Source organism: Mytilus trossulus, chromosome 7, assembly GCF_036588685.1.
Source record: "Mytilus trossulus isolate FHL-02 chromosome 7, PNRI_Mtr1.1.1.hap1, whole genome shotgun sequence".
Taxonomy (NCBI): domain Eukaryota; kingdom Metazoa; phylum Mollusca; class Bivalvia; order Mytilida; family Mytilidae; genus Mytilus; species Mytilus trossulus.
Window position 1 is genome coordinate 65810932 of NC_086379.1, and position 20717 is coordinate 65831648.

A 20717-nucleotide genomic window follows, 5' to 3' on the forward strand; every position below is an offset into this window, starting at 1 on the left:
TTGACATGAATTATCATTGATTCACAATTATAAATTAACTATTCACAAAATTTTGAATTTTTGATAAAGTTAGGTTTTTTTACCTCAGAAATAGATTCGTTTTTATCTGTGTTGGAGTTTTGTTTGTTGTTCCTTTGTTTTCCTCTTATTGTTGATGTGTTTCCCTCGCCTTTGGTTTATAACCCAGAATTGGTTTTCACTTAATCCATTTATGACATTTGAACACCACTATACTACTTTTGCCTTTATTTACCTTTGCTGTAATTGGTAACATTTTTACGAATTTTATAACCTCAATGCTTTTCAACTTCGTACTTCATTCGGCCTTTCTAAAAAAAATGTTCGCGCGTAATTGATGAGTGTCTTGTGAACAAAATGCACGTCTGGTGCAATTACAAAATGTAAATCCTGATGATGAGTTTATCTACGTGTTTTGTCATAAGCATGAATCAATTTTTGGTCATGGATTGGTACATCAAATACATATTTCTATTTATGGTCCGCTAAAGTCAAAATAACAACTAACACATATTATGATGATGCAGGCCACAGATGTGACGGTTTATGTTTCAAATCAATCATATCAAAAGATACATGTATAAAATTTGCATACACTACAATTATAAGTACAAATTATGAATTTAATATACAATACTTTCATTACAGTCTGAACCAATGAGCATATTATGTCATAATAAAAAGACAAATGTCATCAATTATTGAAATTGAATTTTTTGAAAAGTCAATTAATTTAGAGTTATCTCCCCTTGACTATAAATTTGTTAATAATAGTGTAACATCTCAACTTTAGGGAGCAGATACCCCTCTTAATGTCCTCATTCGATTCAACCATTAACAATCCTCTTTACAAGGAGGAAGAAGGGGAAGGGGGAGGGGATAAAATTATATATGAAATTGAATGTCACCAAATTTCTGTACTTGTTTCTCCTTCGGCAGCAACTTGGAAAAGAGGCTGTATATTCAAACATGTGCTTGTAGCAGCGCCCCCTTTCAATTAAAGAATTCCAAAGAGTTTCAAGACAGATAATAACATATGTACCTACTTAACTATTTTTACATATTTCCAAAAATTTACAGAACATGATAACACAAGACTGAATACAATAAAAATTTACAGTCTTTATTTGTGCCATAAAGTCACCTATGCTGCACATAAGTGTATTTGTGAGAAATCCCGATTCCTAAATTTGGTGTTGAACATCATTGGCGAGACATACATCATATCATTCTGCATTAACGACCACTTCGTTAATGCAGCTGATGATAGACTATGAGTGCCCAAGGGAATTACAGGCATAGAAGCGCTCCATGTTTTATTTAACATATGAATAATGTAAAGTAAACTAAAACAAGTAAGAACATAGGTTACAACGATGCAAGGTAACAAAAAATGACAACCCCCTGGCCAACATAGAAAATACAAACAACAGTTAAAAAATTCTTAACAGGGAAACTTGAATATTATCCATCACGATTCAACCAAAAATGCGGGTTCTCCACAATGTAAACAAAATAGAAAAAAACAAAAACATTCATAAAAGATAAACAGGCTTGCATTTTTGTACTCCAGACACGTATTTTACAATATTGGTACTCAGATTGAAATTTAAATATTCACATAGATTTTAAGTAAAGATTACCGACCACTCGGATTTTATAGTTCCAATAATGTTTGAATAAAAGACCACGATAACTCGATGTAGTATTCTGAATAAATAACAAAAGAATTGTTGCACCTGACATTTAGGTGAAGAAAAATATTTTATAAGCCAATGACGTCAAGAATTGATATGTCACCGAAAAGTCAATAAGCATATATAATCTTTGAAATAAGTAAATACACAGGGCATAATGACATCTCCATAGGTCTTAATTTTTAACAGATAGTGTCCGTTTCATTCCATTTCATAAACAGGTCATTTGAGAGCATTTCCTTGATCCGTTTGAATAATTATCTTTCAGAACAGGATTTAAGAAATTACCGACCTACTTATCAACATTTGGCATTTATCATTTTGAAGATAGTAAACAATGTTCTACATAGAAATATGTAAATAAGGATTTATAAGTACACATGTTGAACATGTATTATAGGAATGGTCTATGTATATTTCTTGTTTTCTTATTAAATCGAACACATGCAGGTAATACTTAACTTTATTTGATGATCTTATCAGCAGCATATTAAAGGTATATTTATTTTCATTTTAAATTAGAAAACAAACCTTTACTATCATTATTATCATATAATAAAATATAGTTGCTTTTAAAAAGGATTTAATTGGTGGGGTTCGTGTTGGTCAGTCAAAAGTTTTTTAAGTTGTGATTGGGAACGGTTATTTGTTTGTTGATCTTTATCTTTTTAAGTAAATGTGTTTTCATCTATTGGTTTGAATATGCCGTTGGTATCCTCACTCTACAGTCCCATATTTCACATTTATATATGAATTCACAAATTCATCAAAGCGTCGAGTTTGTTATTATATGCATAAGGATTATGCCTGATGTTCATATGATGAAATCATAATCTTTCAGTCAGTTTAATTGAAGTCTGGAGCTGGAATGTCAGTTAACTGCTAGTAGTCTGTTGTTATTTATGTATTATTGTCATTTTGTTTATTTTCTTTGGTTACATCTTCTGACATCAGATTCGGACTTCTCTTGAACTGAATTTTAATGTACGTATTGTTATGCATTTACTTTTCTACATTTGTTAGAGGTATAGGGGGAGGGTTGAGATCTCACAAACATGTTTAACCCCGCCGCATTTTTGCGCCTGTCCAAAGTCAGGAGCTTCTGGCCTTTGTTAGTCTTGTTTTATTTTAATTTTAGTTTCTTGTGTACAATTTGGAAATTAGTATGGCGTTCATTATCACTGAACTAGTATATATTTGTTTAGGGGCCAGCTGAAGGACGCTTCCGGGTGCGGGAATTTTTCGCTACATTAAAGACTTGTTGGTGACCTTCTGCTGTTGTTTTTTTATTTGGTCGGGTTGTTGTCTCTTTGACACATTCCCCATTTCCATTCTCAATTTTATACCATACATTGTTGGTTATTCTACAGATTTTGAAACACCATTTAATGATTTACTGGTAGCAGAAGTGGATGAGAACTCAGCAACAATAATTTGGCAGACAGGAAACCTAATCGATGAAATTGTGAATGGTAACATTATTTAAGAAAATGGTGTTGGGTTTTGACAAAAATAATGTGAAGAACACAATTTCAATACTTCGTGTAATGAAAAAATAAAGCTAACAAGAAATAATCATAAAAAATAATACTAACTATAATTAATCAATAGTCATGCAATTATCCGTTTATTGTCAATCATAGATTGAAAAAAACTGTTTAAAATATTTTTTGTCGCAATTTAAAGGTATATGTGCACTAGTGCAATACGTGTGATAATAAAACACGCTATATTTTCTTTACGTTCTTTGGTAAACATCATGTCGCTATATGTTATAAAAATAATATATAAATCATTATAAGTTTCATAATAATGAAAATGATGATAATATAATATATGTACAATTATGATAATATTTGTAATTTTAACATTTGATTAATGTGATAAAACTGGATTCATTATATACATGTTTGTTAATTTTAGCTTATCACATAAAGTGCGAACAAAAGGATATAAACAAGATCATATTGGAGCTTTCTGTCTCAATTGCAACTTCCACTTTCACAATTACCTCGCTTACTCCATCCACAAATTACACTGTATCCATATACGGAGAAACTATTAACAGTCGTCTGCTGATATCATCACTGAACTTTGAAACTGAAACTGAGGATTCCGTAGGTGGGTTTCAATTTCACTTACTTCATTTGAACGTCAACTTTTTCAGATGAATATAAGCTCATAAAAATCTTAATTAATTTAATTGTTTTGTAGTTGCTGTATTATCTTTGGAACTTAAGAAAAAAAATTAAAAAAAAATCCTACGATAATTTTCGATGATCTGAGGAATTAGTATTTGTGGAGCAGGATCTGCCTACCTTTCCCGAGCACCTGAGATCACACCTAGTTTTTGGTGGGGTTTGTGTTGCTTATTCTTTAGTTTTCTATGTTGTGTCATGTATACTATTGTTTGTCTGTTTGTCTTTTTCATTTTAAGCCATGGCGTTGTCTGTTTATTTTCGATTTATGAGTTTGGCTGTCCCTCCTTTACCCCTCAATATTTAAAGATAACACAAAGAAGAACACATATAACCAATCATATGTCTATAAAGATTCCAAAAATGTCACATTCAACACACAGATAGAACATACAACACACGTATATCAAAAATGTAGCATATAACAAATGGATTCTACCAGCAATATCGTTTCATACGATATGTCTTCACTCTCTTCAGTTAAGTTTCGGAGGGCCTCTCGTTTTAAATTTGTAAATATATGATTCTCGAGTGCAGAAATATCGTATCAAACTCGATGCAATGGTAAAATTTATATAACCTCTTATCAAAACTAAAATCTTTTGTTGAAAAATACATACCAATTATAGACAAGTTTAAGACAATTTAAAAAAAAAAATTAAATAAGCCCAGCCAGGACAAAGAAAGACCGCTGGGTTAGATCTTTAATGTAAATTTAAATTTAAAAGTTATCCTTACTTCGTCTGTTATGTTTCAGGCCAAACATCGCCAGTATTAAACAGTTCAACGTCATGTAAAGAGGAATTTGACTGTTTAAATGGAGTTTGTGTTTCATTCCAATGGGTTTGTGATGGAGAAAACGATTGTGCAAATTTAAAAGATGAAGAAAACTGTACAGTTAAATGTAAGCATGTCAAATATATACGATGTTCTTATTTTTTAATTTTTATAATGTCTTTACGCTAAATCAGTTGGGTGTGTACTGATTGATATTATTGTATTTTGTCTTTATGCTAATGTTTTTGTGTTTTGTGCCAATCTGATAAGACTATTCAACCTATTTATAAAAAAATACAATTCTTTTGTTGAGAGGTTGCACCTCAGTACGACCCCTTAGTCATGTTATTTGGTTACAGAATTTCATTTTTTAAGAATATTTTTTTGTCATTACAGATACACAGTGTGGCAATTCAGAGTTTCGATGTGATGATGGGTCTTGCATTCCCGCTAAGTGGCGCTGTGATAACAATGACGATTGTGGCGACAATAGCGATGAGCATGACTGCGAGGACGTTTTGTCCGGCTGTGGAGGGTTCAGAAACAGGACAGATACAGAAGGCGACATAAGGGGGAGATTTGATTCAACAAATATCGATAACAACAGAACTTGTGTATGGGATATCGTGGTTCCTGGACATATGGTTGGTATATATTTTGGCAATTATGAATTGCGTTTTTGGAAGAACACATTTCGGTTTGAAGGCCGTAGATGTGGCTATGTTTGCCTAAAAAGACGTTTGGTAATTCTTGTAATTACACTAAATCCGATATATAAAAAAATCACACAATTATAGGACAACTTATATTGCTTAAAAATGTATAGAAAATGCATGAAATGTTGTTTTAATGACATAACAAAGAATCAGCTCTAGATATATAAATATGACACAATGTTTCAATAATTAAATCAGTAACTCATACCTTAACCAATCGAACAACATCTGATACAATCAAATCAAATTGTAGGATGCAATATTGATCTAGGAGTGTGACTCTCCCTTTGGTATCTTTCGGCCCTCTTTTGAAATTGCCTTACTCTTACAGATGATAAAGCTACATTTCTATACACGATTCAATATAAAAACATCTGCAAATTGTACAGATGAATATGTTGCAGTGTTCCAGGAAGACGGAATGGAGATAGGTAAAATATATACATATAGTTTCTAAACAACTGAAAACCACATATTGATACTCGGGGAATTTTTTTATATACGAATATAAAATACATGGCACCAAATTGGATCATAAAACGGTGTGGTACAAATCAGCTACATCAGCTGGATGTGCTATTTTCATTTTGGATGCTATACACACCTTATTCCTAATATTTAGTTTAATCCAGGAAAACATTTACTTAAAAGGATTCCTATTTGAGTCATATGTGTAAAGTTGTGCAAAAACGAAGGTCATTAATAATGATGTCAGGAAGGAAAGAAGTACAGATATCTAACTGTTTTTAAAAATCTTATCATTTATGAAGCAATGATGCTGTGAAATCTGTATTATTTTTTGCTCAGTCGTAATGTGCTGTTATTGAAAACATGGAGGCTAAATGAAATTATCAGCATCTATCGACACAAATCATTTTTAGTTTCTTGTGTATAATTCGGAATTTAGTATGACGTCCAATATCACTGTACTAGTATACATATTTTGAAGGGGCCAGCTGAAGGACGCCTACGGGTGCGGGAGTTTCTTGCTACATTGAAAACCCATTGGTGGCCTTCGGCTGTTGTCTGCTCTATGACCGGGTGTTATCGCTTTGACACATTCTTCATTTCCTTTCTCAATTTCATTAACACGGATAAAATTGAATTTTTATTTTTTTTAATAGATAGTGATAAGGAAACTGGGTTTTTGAAGAAAGAAAAGAGATCGTGGTCGTTTTATAATAGCACTGTTATAATTGTAGTATCTTTTAGGGAAATATTGTGGGAGAAAGCGACCACCTGACATGGTTATAGAAAACAGTCGTACACGGATAGTCTTCAGGGCCATCAACATGACGCAGAACGAGGGGTTTGCTATGCACTGGTCATCTTTTATGTGTATGAATCTATATAATATATTAAAGATTAACAGCAAGTAAAATTGACTCAAAATATAAAATGACTGAAATGGTAAATCAATCTATAGTAGATTGTAAATGTTAAGATTGGAAAAGAATAAGCAAGATATATCTACTAATAAGTCAAAAATGCAGAAATCGATACACTAAAGTAAAATCACAAAAATACTGAACTCCGAGGAAAATTCAAAATGGAAAATCGATAATCAAATGGCAAAATAAAAAAACTCAAATTCGTCAAATAAATAGATAACAACGGTCATTTACCTGATTTGAAACAGACGTTTTCTTATGTAGAAAATGGTGGATTGCACCAGGTTTTATAGCTAGCTAAACACGTCACTTGTTTGACAATCGCAACCTCTTAAAGATTTATTCGTTTCTAGTGAAAGTGTAGTGAATTGAGAAAGTTTCAAACAGAAAAATATTATCACCAAAATGAGATGAAGAAATTATTAAACATGATCGGAAGTGTCGGTCTAATCCTGATCCCATTTACTACCCTACATAGAACGTAAAGATCTAAATCGGTTATTGCCTACACAAAAAATGACTGAATTCAATAGATACTTATAAATGAGTGCCTTTGGAATGATAAATGTGATATCCTCTTGATATTGACTTTCTTGGTTGGTTCGGTGTTATCAACCTGTTATTTGTTTGCATTAAATACATATCATTTAGTATGAGAAACCTGACAAATGACTGTTTTATTCTTAATACAAAAGTTAAACATAGTTCTTTCAGCATCAACAAGTACAATTCCCACAACAAACTCAGATATATTGGTTTGTAACAAGATTTTCATCATCACCAATGAAACATCAGGATATATTGATACATCAGAACTTAGTCAAACGTTTGACTACCTATGCCAGTGGTATATTGAAGCTCCAATCAATTACAGAATCCGATTCCAGTTTACCTATATTACCCTGAACGAAGATATGTTATGTTCCCGTGATTCTCTAATAATATTGGACGGACGGAATTCGAGTAACCGGTATGGTCCATTTTGTGGACAAACTATACCTCCTGATATTTATACTATTGGTCGTTTTGCAAAGATAATTTACCAACTGGATCCTATTAATGGAACTAGTGGATTTCATCTTCAGTTTTCTGCTATAGGTTATTATTTGAACAGTGTATTAATTAGTTTTTACATAAAACATAACGAATGACCCTCAGGTTTACTGTCCATATTGAAAACATCCTACGGAAACTCGATTGAAGATTACTGAAAAACAAAACTATGATAATCAAATGGCAAACTCCAAAGCATATGATGATATATCATTTAATGTAAAGTATTTTTTTTATGTATATTTAATTCTATACTGATTCAAATTTACCATACACGTTCTCAATAGGATATAAAGAAAGTATATAAAACATATAATACCATTTATGCTGAAACTATGCACAACGGACTATTTTCAAAAACACTGTTTTATATTTTTTTTCATTTTTTCTCCAGAACTTCCCAAGCCTACTACTACAAAGTCTAGTTCCGGAATCAACTGTAACCACGATATATATTATCACAATCCAGGTTTCATTGTTTCGCCAAATTATGGTAATGGAAACTACTTCACTAGACTTCATTGTGTTTGGAGGATATTTGCTCCAAATGGATATATAATGCGACTTCACTTTCTGCAATTTGACATTGAATATGAATCTGATTGTCTGTATGATGCACTTACAATAACAAATGAGAACAGTGTTAATACTTATTGTGGTCAAGCTAATCCAAAGGACATTCTATCGAAAACAAATACTATAATGCTGACCTTTATAACTGATCATACCATGTCAGGCAAAGGATTTAACATTTCTTACACAACAGAAAACCAAACAGGTATTTTTATTTATCAAACTGAAGATCTATAAATGTAACATTTACAAGTATCAAGTTTTACTAAAAACAAACAAAAACAATGAAAAAAAACCAAATCCACAAAACCCAAAACGGAATTGTGATTAAATACGAACAATACGTATATAATAGTGAAATTGATGTTAGCATGGTAAGAGAGAATTTGTTCAATTTTACTTTTAAAAACTGTGGCTGGGCAACATCCAAACTTTTTTACAAATATTCTTGAGAACTTCGGAAAAAAATTATTCAAATGCATAAATATGTGTTAAATCACAGATAATTGGATATATTCAATACACTGTTTCTGATGCGATAAAACGGACGGGAAAGAAACCAGCGATACATTTAAACTCATAAGTCGAAAATAACGCCATGGAAAAAAAGGGAAGGAGCAAAAGGAAAATAACAGTATACTTAGCACAACATAAAAAATCTAAAGACTGGGCAACACGACCTCACCAAAATCAGTATATGATCAAATTTGATGGTTTTATTACAGAAATTTATATAAATCAAGCTATTGAGGAACAGTGCAGGAATGGAACAATGATGTTAAATAATAACACACACGGTGAATTATTATCACCAGGTTATGTTCTTCAAGAGAATTATCCTGTAAACATAAACTGTTCCTGGATTATATCTGCTCCTCTCGGAAAAGTAATCACACTTACCTTCAACGTAAGTTTTTTTTTGTATTCAGTTACAATGACAAAGAAAGCGTCACGCACCAGGCTCCTGTTCTAGCAACGTAATTATACCTAAATGCTAAATGCTATCTGATATGCATTATCATTGGTATAGTAATAAGAATGAGAATGCAAATAGGTGATGTATCAAAGAGACAAAAAAACCGACCAAAAAACAGAAAAAAGCCGAAGGCCACTAATGGGTTTCCAACAAATCGAAAAAATCCTGAAAATTTAAGGAAATATTTTACACATGTGATCAACAGACGTAAATCATTTAAAAGAGAATAAAAGATTGTATAAGGTTACAATGGTTCAAGCAAAAGAAACATTTGAGCATGGGTCATACAACAATTAATGTATGCTTATTTTGTCAAAAAATATTTGCTATAAATAAAGTTTAATAATCATAAATCGATTCAGCAAAAAAACAAATCTCGGACAAAAACCAAAACCGAGAGAATAAGGGTTTATAAATTGTATTTGTGGATGTTTAACACGTCTGAGGAATACGTACATTGTCATGCATGATACAAGTAACTTACATAAATATTATAGATACCTGGAAGAATAGTCCGTAAAATGGACGTTGCTGTTTTCCTAGTGTCGTAAAAACATCTTTGATATTTAAAAAAAGATTATGAACACAACAATATTTTCAGGACTTTCATATTGAAGGAGAAAGAGACAACATTTGTTCTTACGATTCGCTGTCAATATTCAACAGGGTCGGCAGTATGAACACGTTAATTAGAACAGTATGTGGATGGAATTTCCCAAACAAACTTACATCGACCAGTCACCAGATGTTTATAACATTCTACAGTGACAGTACTAAAACATTATCAGGATTCAACATAACCTATGATGTACATGAACCTCTTCGTAAGTTGACAGTTTGGTTAGCAAAAAACAAAAAGATAAGTCAACTCTCCGCCAGAGACCAAATGACGTAGAATTTAACATAACAAAGACACTATATGGACTTCAACAATGAGCAAAACATAGTAAGCTATAAAACAGACGATCACAAATCGCCCAATAGCTCTATAACAATAATGTAACAATATTTCTGAGTTTTATATCCATAATGGAAACATAAAACAAAACTGTATGTAGATTAAATCGGAATAACTCGAAGGCAATTATAATTATACATGAAGCGATCGCTACAGTTTTACACGAGTTTCCTTTCGTGTTGAATTTTCATGACGGTATGAACATGTACATGTATCGCAATGGTATACAGAGTTAATTTAATTTTTCAGTACCATGTTCTTCATCCGAGTTTCGATGTGGCGTTGGGGATTGCATCAATTCTTCATTGGTTTGTAACAATATAGCTGATTGTAAAGATGGAACTGATGAAATCGTCTGTAGTAAGAAGGCAAAATAACATTCTAAATTATACTTTCATAATTTATTATTATTAAAAAGCTAATTTTAATATGAAAAATGAAACAGTCTCTATAATTCTTAACATACAATTGAAAAAATGTTAAAAATGATGGATTTATGTAAATATAAAAAAGAAGATGTGGTATGATTGCCAATAAGACAACTATCCACAAAAGACCAAACTGACACAAACATTAACAATTATAGGTCACCGTACGGCCTTCAACAATGAGCAAAGCCCATACCGCAGACTTGGAACTTAAGTAGGTCCGGAAAAGATTATTGGTGTGGAATTGTCACAAACGATTAAAGACATTTGCTTTCAATTCAAAGAAACTGAACTGCATTCAATCATGAAATTCCAATTTGTTACAATGTTATGTTTCTGACTAACCTACCCGTATAAACATTTTCTAGTTGACACGATCCTTTCCAAGCTATTAATCTATGACATAATGTAACTTTAACAAATACATAACATATGCAAAAACGATATGTTGTACGTTGTGAAAATGCGAGAGAAAGGAATAGTATGAAATTAATATTGATATAGCAGTCGACACATATAATTTCTATATATCTTTACAACACACCTAAAATGATATGAAAGATGTTTACTTGGAAGAGACAGTTTTTTCCCTTTTATGTTATATATTTGGTAGAATATAACTTGTAAACATGTAAATACATATTGAGATGTTTAATTATACATGTATTTTCGTACTTTATCTTGAAAAATCTGAAAAATTATAACCAATGACAATATGTGATTTGGAATTTGTTTGATTGTAAATAGGTTCAGACCACATATTTTGTGGTAGCCCATCAATTCCACCAGCCAACGTAAGTTTCAAAGTCGTCGGCGGAGAAGAAGCTAGACTTGGTAGTTGGCCATGGCAGGTCTCCCTTCAATATAAGGGTGTTCATATGTGTGGAGGAAGTCTGATACATCCAGAATGGATTGTCACAGCATCACATTGCTTTGAGGGAATCGAAAGGTTTCTATCAATTTATTTATTTCAAGTTTTGATTATTCTTTGAACATGTATTTTCCGAGAAAATTAGATGGGTTCAACCTGGTTTGATGCATAGCTTAACTTTGAATTAAGCAATAAAAGCGATTTTTCTTTGATATTAATGAATTTGCTGTGCATGTACTGTTGAATCCTTTCTCTTTTTTATTAGTGTCTCAATATCTTGCATTTAAATAGTGACAGATCTGCAAAGTATTGGACGGCATATTTAGGCGTGCATCACATGAACAAACACGACATTGGTTCAGTCCACGCACCTGTGCAATCAATAATAGTTCATGAAGGATTTGATTTGTCTACCACTGATAATGACATTGCTTTGGTGAGACTACAAGACCTTCTTACACTGAATGATATAATAGATACTGTATGTCTTCCGCAGTCAACAGTCAAAACGGGAACTATGTGTTATGTAACTGGTTTTGGACAAGTAATGGGTAAATGTTTTAATTAGGTTTTTAAAAAATTTATCTACTTTTTCTTAAAATATAGAATACTTTCAAACTCATTAATCTTTTAGGAAGATACAAATTCAGATAAAACCATAGAACTAATGAAACAATTTCAAAAGGAGCGATACCAGTTGCATCGAAAAGGTAAAAGTCTCCTGCTATACATGTATCATATGCCTTGTGAATGCACATGCATCTGAACTATTCACACAAAGTAACTAAATGATTGTTTCAAAGTTCACAGTCAAAGAAGACTTTGTTTATTTTGCGTAATATGCATATCTGTTTATATTTTCTGATTTGGAAATTCATGTCAACGATTGTATTCAAATCCTCATATTTTATTTATAACATATAAAACATTTATTCAAATTATAAAAAAGGAGAAAATGAATAAGTTACAAGGCATTGATTTGATAATATGTCTGATGTTTCGTGTGAATTTTAATCTAGACGCCATCTAATAAAATATCCAGTTGACCTCCAAATAATGCCTGTGTTCACATAAGCGATATAAACATGAACATATAATGAACTCGTGCATTTGATTTTTCTAGGTCTGTTTTCTTTCATTAAATAAGTCAAAAATATTTTCAATCGTCGTTTTTACCTGTATAACAATGAGTTTTTGTAGACGAATCAAATGATTAACCTTCAGTTTGTTTCAATTTCAATGTTGACATTATCTTCTTTTTAATAAATAAAAACCGTAACTAATAGGTTTAATTGAAAATCACATGAACTATATTTTCTTTTCAACATCTTGTTGATAGTGCCTATCTTTTTGTTTCGCAATCAATACATTATTTTTTTCCTGTCAAGAGTTCCCTGTAGTTCAAAAAGGACAAAAAACTAAAATAATAGCTTTGTCAAGACTAACTTTGCCGGATAGTTTATACTTACGAATTACGAATGACCGATTTTACCAGACGGTTTTTATATACTAATATATTCATTTCTAGAATCGTGCTGTCCTGATGTTCTGAAGCAAGCTATGGTTCAAATCGACGATTTATACCAGTGTAATCAAACATCACATTTACATGGACAAATTACGAGGAACATGATTTGTGCTGGAAATGGTGAAAATGATGCGTGCAAAGTAAGATTCGAAAAAAGCAGCCCAATACACATCTTCAAGTTTAAGGATGAACATGTCTAATGATACACATACAAAAATGTATTACCAAATAAATTATCGGTACAATCAAAATTAGTCAGAATTACCATCATTGCATCATAAAAGCCATCAAATTAAGTGTAGCTAGACAATTTTTTATAAGAATAGAAATTCATTTAAACAGTAAACCTCCATTGGTTGCAAAAGATATCATTTGTATCTGAATGGTTTTCTTGTGCAGCATTTTTCCATTTTAAAGTGAACTGTTTTCTCTATTTACTGAACTTCTTCTTAGAATTTCGATCTTCTTTGTCAAGTATCTCAATATAAAAATAGATAAAGCGTTGTTTTTGTTTGTCAGGGTGATAGTGGAGGACCACTCGTCTGCCAAGATGATAACGGTAAATGGGAACTTTCTGGTGTAACATCATTCGGTTTCCAATGTGGTGGTAAGTAGAACGACAGATATGGTCAATAAAACATTTAAATAATCTTAAAAATAACTATGACTATATCATATACAGGCTAAATAAATTACTGTCCTCGCCAAAGATAAAAGCAAACTTAAAACCTTATATCTAAACATAATTTTGAAAGGATATGAAACATATGTTTAACTCTAATCATGGCATTTATGAAATAAAAAGTTAGTTGTTCCTTCCTTGTATCTTTGGCTTAAAAATGAAACACGAACCTGCTGTTAGTGTTATTTACTAACCTCCGCATAGGTCAACTATATATATTTTCTTCAGTTAAAACAGTAATTTATCTAATATTGTAATTTGCAATACAACTAGTTGCTTGTTTCAGGTGAAAAAAAAATCTTTGATATTATTTATGCTGCATCTCTATCTTTATTTCAGTTCCAGATACCCCTGGAGTATATACTTCCGTTAGAAACTATGTCAAATGGATACAACAGACAATTGCGGAATATTCTTGATATTCCCTTGTTGATACTTAACGTATTTAAGCATCTGTATGAATTACAACTTTAGTTTCTATATGGATACTTTTAATCTCACCATGAATTAGAATAACATGTACTTCTTCAATCTCAAAAAGATAAATGCTCTTGTTCTATAGACATTTTGCTTGCTTTATTATTCTTCTTTTTTTTTTTATTTTGTAACAATTTTCACCTGAATAAATAGTGATAAATGAATAAACTCATCATAGATACCAGGACTAAATTTAGTATATACGCCAGAAGCGCGTTTCGTTTACAAAGACTCAGTGACGCTCGAATCCAAAAAAGTTTAAAAGCCTAAAAATTACGAAGTTGAAGAGCAAATGGTCTATAAAGCATTCGTTTTGGATTTTTATTCCCTTAACTATTTGTGCTTTTCACTATCTGCTGTCATTGTAAGCCTTGTTAAGCATTTTTTAATACTTAAAAGTATTATTCTATCTATCTAGCGGGAGTTTACTGAAACATTGAATTTAGGTTTGAATCTATGAAGTATTTTTTATGTCTGATTGACGGGTAGCAATTATCTCCCTTTAATCATCTTTTATATCAAAACATTAACGCGTTTGAAAGAAAAAGTAAAATCACAAAAATACTGAACTCTGAGAAAAATTTCGAAACGGAAAGTCCCTTATCAAATGGCAAAATCAAATCAAAAAACAAATCAAACAAATGGACAACATCAACCTTACTTCGGTGAGTAAACATCAGACATATAAAACACATCTGCACACATACACTTCATTGAGATAACTACGTCGACATTTAGAAGAATCGTTATGGGCAATTGTTTTACGTACAGCGGTATTCAACTGTTGCATTTTATTTACGTTCACATACTAATAAGATGTCTATAGCCACCAAATTCCATATCAAAGAAAGCAAGAAAGCATTCAAACAATATTATAGATTTTCAACTTTTAAAAATGTTTCCCGAAAAGATTCTTTGAACGACAATACAAGTTAAAGAAAAGCAAAAAAATCAAAGATAGATGAAACAAACAATGTTAAAGTTTGCCTTATTTAATGTTCACCTAAAATGTTTAGGATTTGTTAATTGACAAAAACTTCTCTGAAAAGTAATGACTGCTGTCATTGAGGGCTGTCTACAAAAATAAATAAAATTAAGCTCAGAACAGAAGTGAAGAGCTTGCAAAAAAAACAAAACAGAAAAGAGAACATATAACACAAATGAAAGATATCCTGCTGAATATAATGTGGCGATTAATGAAATACGACATCATTTCTCTTTTCTTCTTTAGTATGAGAAAATATGAAAATTGTCGGAATTGAAAATGTTCACAGATTTGGCAAGCCAAGTTTCAATTGTGCAAATCTGTTATGGCAAGGTTTATAAAAAGATGGTATATAGAAAAGATAGACACTAGCTGTTAACGAAATCAATCCATTAAGAGCGTAGCATTGTGGTAAAAATAAAAAATAAAAGGTTCTTCCCGGTTCTAAGAACAGATAAACCAGAGGAAAATATTTCAAATTATTACGAAAAACTCTTCATAAACATTTTACAGTAGTATACAGATGTTCGAATCTTTCAAATCGATAACATTAAGAAAAAATTCAATGTAACCAACATAACATGAGATAAACGCCTCAACTCAAAGGAAACCAGAGGGTGGGCATCCACTTGTGACACCCGTAAAGTAGTTTATGGCAAGATATTCAAAAATATCATAGTGGGGCTGGGGAGAACAGCAGGACAAACAGAACATATATGTGGACGTCTTTGACCTCAATAGCTGAAAGAAACAAATCTACAAGAAGAGTAGCACTTGGTGTTCCAAAAGGAATGCCAACTGTCCTTTAATAAAATATGTTCTCCAACAGGATTGACAAACAATTACCTGAGCGCCTTGGTAATACTTCATGAAGTGTGCAATACTGAACATTATGTTTAATGGCTTAATTTTAAGTTAAAAAGTTCAGAAATGCGGTGATTTCCTAGTATTATTTGTAAATATATACATCTTATGCACAGAATGGTGACAGCAGTTATGCACAACTCAAAGAAATCTTTGAATATAAGTATTCTATCACAAAATAGAAATGCATCACATTTTGTGTATGCCAAATTGGTTTCTCGGTTCCGTTTGAATGAATCCAAAGATCGAATACGTTCAATGGAGGCAGAATTTGCCTGTGTGCTCCTTTGTGTCCTTGTTAGCTAAATGACTAGAATTAATTTTTTGTCAAACCTTTTTTATTCAAACATTCTGTGAAATAATAATTAGTGTGAAATCTGTTGAAAAAGGCAAAAGACCCCAAAATGGCATTCAAACTGAGAACCAGTATACAAAACACAACATAGAATTGAAAAGTAAAAACTCAGCAATACGAATACCACTAAATCCGGGGTTGATACCATGCGAAAAGGTTAGATATACTGTCCACGTATGTGACCTGTAGTGTTGCTCCTAACTAAAACTGAGGGAAAAGCATCAAATATAAGAGGAAAACTAGGACACAACAGCAACACAACATTAAAAAGTAACACACACACAAACGAGCTATTATATAACAATGGCCATTTTTCTGATTTAATTGTACATGACATTTTAAGAAAAAAATGGTGGATTGAACTTGGTTTTGTGGCATGCCAATCTCTAGGTTGTCTAAGACATGATAAATTGTTGACTATTTAGAAGGTTTCTCGTTTCGTTTACTTAACCAATGGTTAGTAAAGAATTTTTAATGTATAGCTTAATTGCATCTTCTTGCTGGGCAGCTATTAACAATGTTAATGTTCCATGTCAAATATAAATATTGATATAATGATATTGAATGGTATCTCCTTTTTGGTCGTGTTTTTGTCTCTTTGACATATCCCTTTATTTTCATTCTCAATTTTATTTACTTTGTTTTACATAGCAATTGTGGTTTAACATACATATATCATATATCTAAGTAATGTTCCAGATATATGGTGATTTCAACAATATTTGTGAATTTCAACAGTTTGAATCAGTATATGTGTTGGTATGACCATATGTTTTAGCAAATTTAATCATTGTGATAAGAACCCATAAACTGTCAATTCTGGGTAAGTTTATTGTCTAACCTTCTATTTTTCTATCATTTGCATTCTAAAAGTTGTATTACATCACTAATAGAAAAAAGTAATATGTCAACAAAAAAAAAGAAAAAAAAAGGAAAATCACAAAAATATTAAACTCCGAGGAAAATTCAAAACGGAAATCCTCAAATTGAATGTAAAATCAAATGACAAAACATATCAAACGAATGGACAACAACTGTCATATTCCTGACTTGGAACATGCATTTTCCAATGTAGGAAATGGTGTCTTAAACCTGGTTATAGCGCTTAAACTTTTACTTGTATGACAGTCGCATAAAATTCCATTACATTTACAACGATACGTGAACAAAACAGACATAAATGGTAAATAGTCAAAATATGGGTACAGCAGTCATCACTGTGTCACAATCTCAAATCAAACAAATATTTAACAACAAAAACCCACAAAAAGCATCTATCAAATTATAATAACACATGCATTGCTTCGCATATTTGACGTAATAAATGAAACATCACATAGTGAGAAATCTGTAATAATTTTGCTGTTCAATGTTTTTTTTTCAAAAAAAAAAATATTTCACATGGGGAATTATATTACACAGGTCATATAGTACTGTGTAGTTTTCTTATTTGTCTCAGATTATACAGCGGGTAAAAATGTAGAACCCAACGACATCCCGTTTAAGTGTTCATGGGATTTAATCGAAAGCACGTGCACATGTAGAGGTATATGGAACTGTGTAAACTAACCTGTAGGGTCAACTGGTACAAATAAAAGGTCAATCAGTACGGGGCGTTTCTTTGTTATCTACATACCAATATAAACTGATTGTAAACGTCAACAACAAGGCTTTATATCTACTAATGTTTAAAATTATCTTTATGTTTTGCACCATTACAAATTAACAACGATTCGCATGATAATATGCTTATAAGGCAATATATGTTAATCAAAACATTTTAACCAAAACAACATACGGTATATTTGGCCATGATATTTTCCGTCTTACTTTTAGGTACTCAATGGTTTCCTCTTATATGTTTTTTTAATATTCAAAACACATGTCAATGAAACTAAACGGTCCAACAAAAGGACAGTGCTCAAACCAATTTGTTCCCAATAGTCTTCTTACGTTATAACAATTTAAGAATAAGAAAAATAAAAATATTTTATATGTTTCTAACCCAAAATTATAGAATTGATAAAAAAAAAATCACAATAGACGAACGGTGACCAGTGATTATGGTGATGACGTTTTTGTAAGGCACTACTCCCGAACTTCATACCATAGGTGTGATTGTGATGACGTAATATCGACGGGTCATTTAAGAACTTTGTCTTCCTAGTTGAAGCGTTTATCTTATATTACACAGTTCAGATTTACTTATCAATATTCCTAACACACATACATTGAAGTATGGTTGGATATGGTGTACACATTAACCTTCTTGTTTTAGTGATTCAAGCAATTTACGCAGGTATTTGGGATTGGTTACACTCGTTTCAGTTTTCTTATTTACAATTTAAACCTATGAATTGAGTCTTAACAAATGTTATTTGATGAACTAGTCTTTGTCCGTAATACACTTATTAAAACTCTGATAATATTGTATAATAATGTTTGTGCGTTTGTGTTATTGTGATGGTGAGTAGGGTTATGTAACGCTTGTGCGACAATGACATAAATCTTATTTCATGCAGCAGCACCCTTCGCTTTAAAAAAAAAATCTTTTAGCACCTCTAAAAGGATAAATTAAATGGTGTTATGTATGTTAAACAAAATTCTTATAATTATCGTCCATAGAACCGGAAGAGACAAGAAAACACCAGTTTGGTCACGACACCCGGCACATAGTCAGACATACTGAAATAATCATGATTAGTCGAGTTTTTCCTCTCAAAGATCAAATGTTTCATTTAAATTAAGAAATGCATCAGGTATTTTCTTACAATCTTATAATCTGGTATGAATTGTGGGAAATTTCGTTAAAAAAAGATATGTTGTGTATGTAAATTTCAACGGAACACTAATAATTCCTTAAAGACTATTTAAAAATGCCGAGGAGGTCGTGTCTACGGGGCGCCGAATGGGACTCTTGTGTTTTTGTACTCAAAATTCAATTTTGTACGGACAAAAGTGACTTTTGTTCAACAAAAATGAGTTCAGTTTAACAAAATTTGTATCATACTACAAATTTGAAATTTTGTCATACAAAATTATCTATCAGCGGACAAAAGTCACTTTTATCATGACAAAATTCATTTTTGTTACACAGACTTGACTTTTGTTACCTAATTTGAAAATTGAGCGACAAAAGTCAATTTTGTATTTAAATTAGTTAAGTTTGGTTTCTGTGAACTAATTTGCATACAAAATCGACTTTTGTTACACAAAATTGACTTTTGTTACACAAAATTGACTTTTGTTACACAAAATTGACTTTTGTTACACAAAATTGACTTTTGTTACACAAAATTGACTTTTGTTACACAAAATTGACTTTTGTTACACAAAATTGACTATTGTTACACAAAATTGACAAAATTGACTTTTGTCTCAACAAAATTGAATTTAGTCTCAACAAAATTGACAAAATTGAATTTTGTCTCAACAAAATTAACAAAATTGAATTTTGTCTCAACAAAATTGATTTTTGTCTCACGAAAGTCAATTTTGTCTCACGAAAGTCAATTTTGTCTCATAAAAGTCAATTTTGTTGTTACAAAATTGAATTTTGTCATCACAAAAATGAATTTTGTCGTCACAAAATTGACTTTTGTCTCAACAAAATTGACAAAATTGACAAAATTGACTTTTGTCTCAACAAAATAAACAAAATTGACTTTTGTCTCAACAAAATAAACAAAATTGACTTTTGTCTCAACAAAATTTACAAAATTGACTTTTGTCTCAACAAAATTAACAAAATTGACTTTTGTCTCAACAAAAATGACAAAATTGAATTTTGTCTCAACAAAAATGACAAAATCTCTGACAAAATTGAATTTTGTCTCAACAAAAATGACAAAATTGAATTTTGTCTCACAAAATTGAATTTTGTCTCACAAAAGTCAATTTTGTCTCACAGAAGTCAATTTTGTCTCACAAAAGTTAATTTTGTTTCACAAAAGTCAATTTTGTCTCACAAAATTGAATCTTACCGTACACAATTGACTTTTGTGATTTAATTTCCATATCAGGTAACAAAAGTCAATTTTGTATGCAAATATGTTTATATTTGCATACCTTTAAGACAAAATTGACTTTTGTCATGACAAATATGAATTTTGTCTACAAAAATGAATTTTGTCATGACAAAAATGAATTTTGTCTACACAAATGAATTTT

General features: G+C 31.3%; 1 protein-coding gene across 1 annotated transcript in view; it reads left to right on the forward strand.

Moving 5' to 3' along the window:
- Positions 1-2015: 2015 nt before the first annotated feature.
- LOC134726599 (cubilin-like) overlaps positions 2016-20717 on the forward strand; it is a 34315-nt gene continuing 15613 nt past the window's right edge. Inside the window, exons 1-19 of the mRNA XM_063591010.1 lie at positions 2016-2165; positions 3086-3187; positions 3639-3836; positions 4671-4817; positions 5087-5334; positions 5738-5837; positions 6619-6744; positions 7503-7895; positions 8245-8628; positions 9149-9330; positions 10001-10223; positions 10607-10717; positions 11533-11734; positions 11948-12207; positions 13185-13324; positions 13704-13791; positions 14206-14270; positions 17247-17302; positions 18785-18846. Coding sequence (XP_063447080.1) covers positions 2096-2165; positions 3086-3187; positions 3639-3836; positions 4671-4817; positions 5087-5334; positions 5738-5837; positions 6619-6744; positions 7503-7895; positions 8245-8628; positions 9149-9330; positions 10001-10223; positions 10607-10717; positions 11533-11734; positions 11948-12207; positions 13185-13324; positions 13704-13791; positions 14206-14270; positions 17247-17302; positions 18785-18846 — 3157 coding nt within the window. The 5' untranslated portion in view covers positions 2016-2095. The remainder of the gene's footprint in view (positions 2166-3085; positions 3188-3638; positions 3837-4670; positions 4818-5086; positions 5335-5737; positions 5838-6618; positions 6745-7502; positions 7896-8244; positions 8629-9148; positions 9331-10000; positions 10224-10606; positions 10718-11532; positions 11735-11947; positions 12208-13184; positions 13325-13703; positions 13792-14205; positions 14271-17246; positions 17303-18784; positions 18847-20717) is intronic.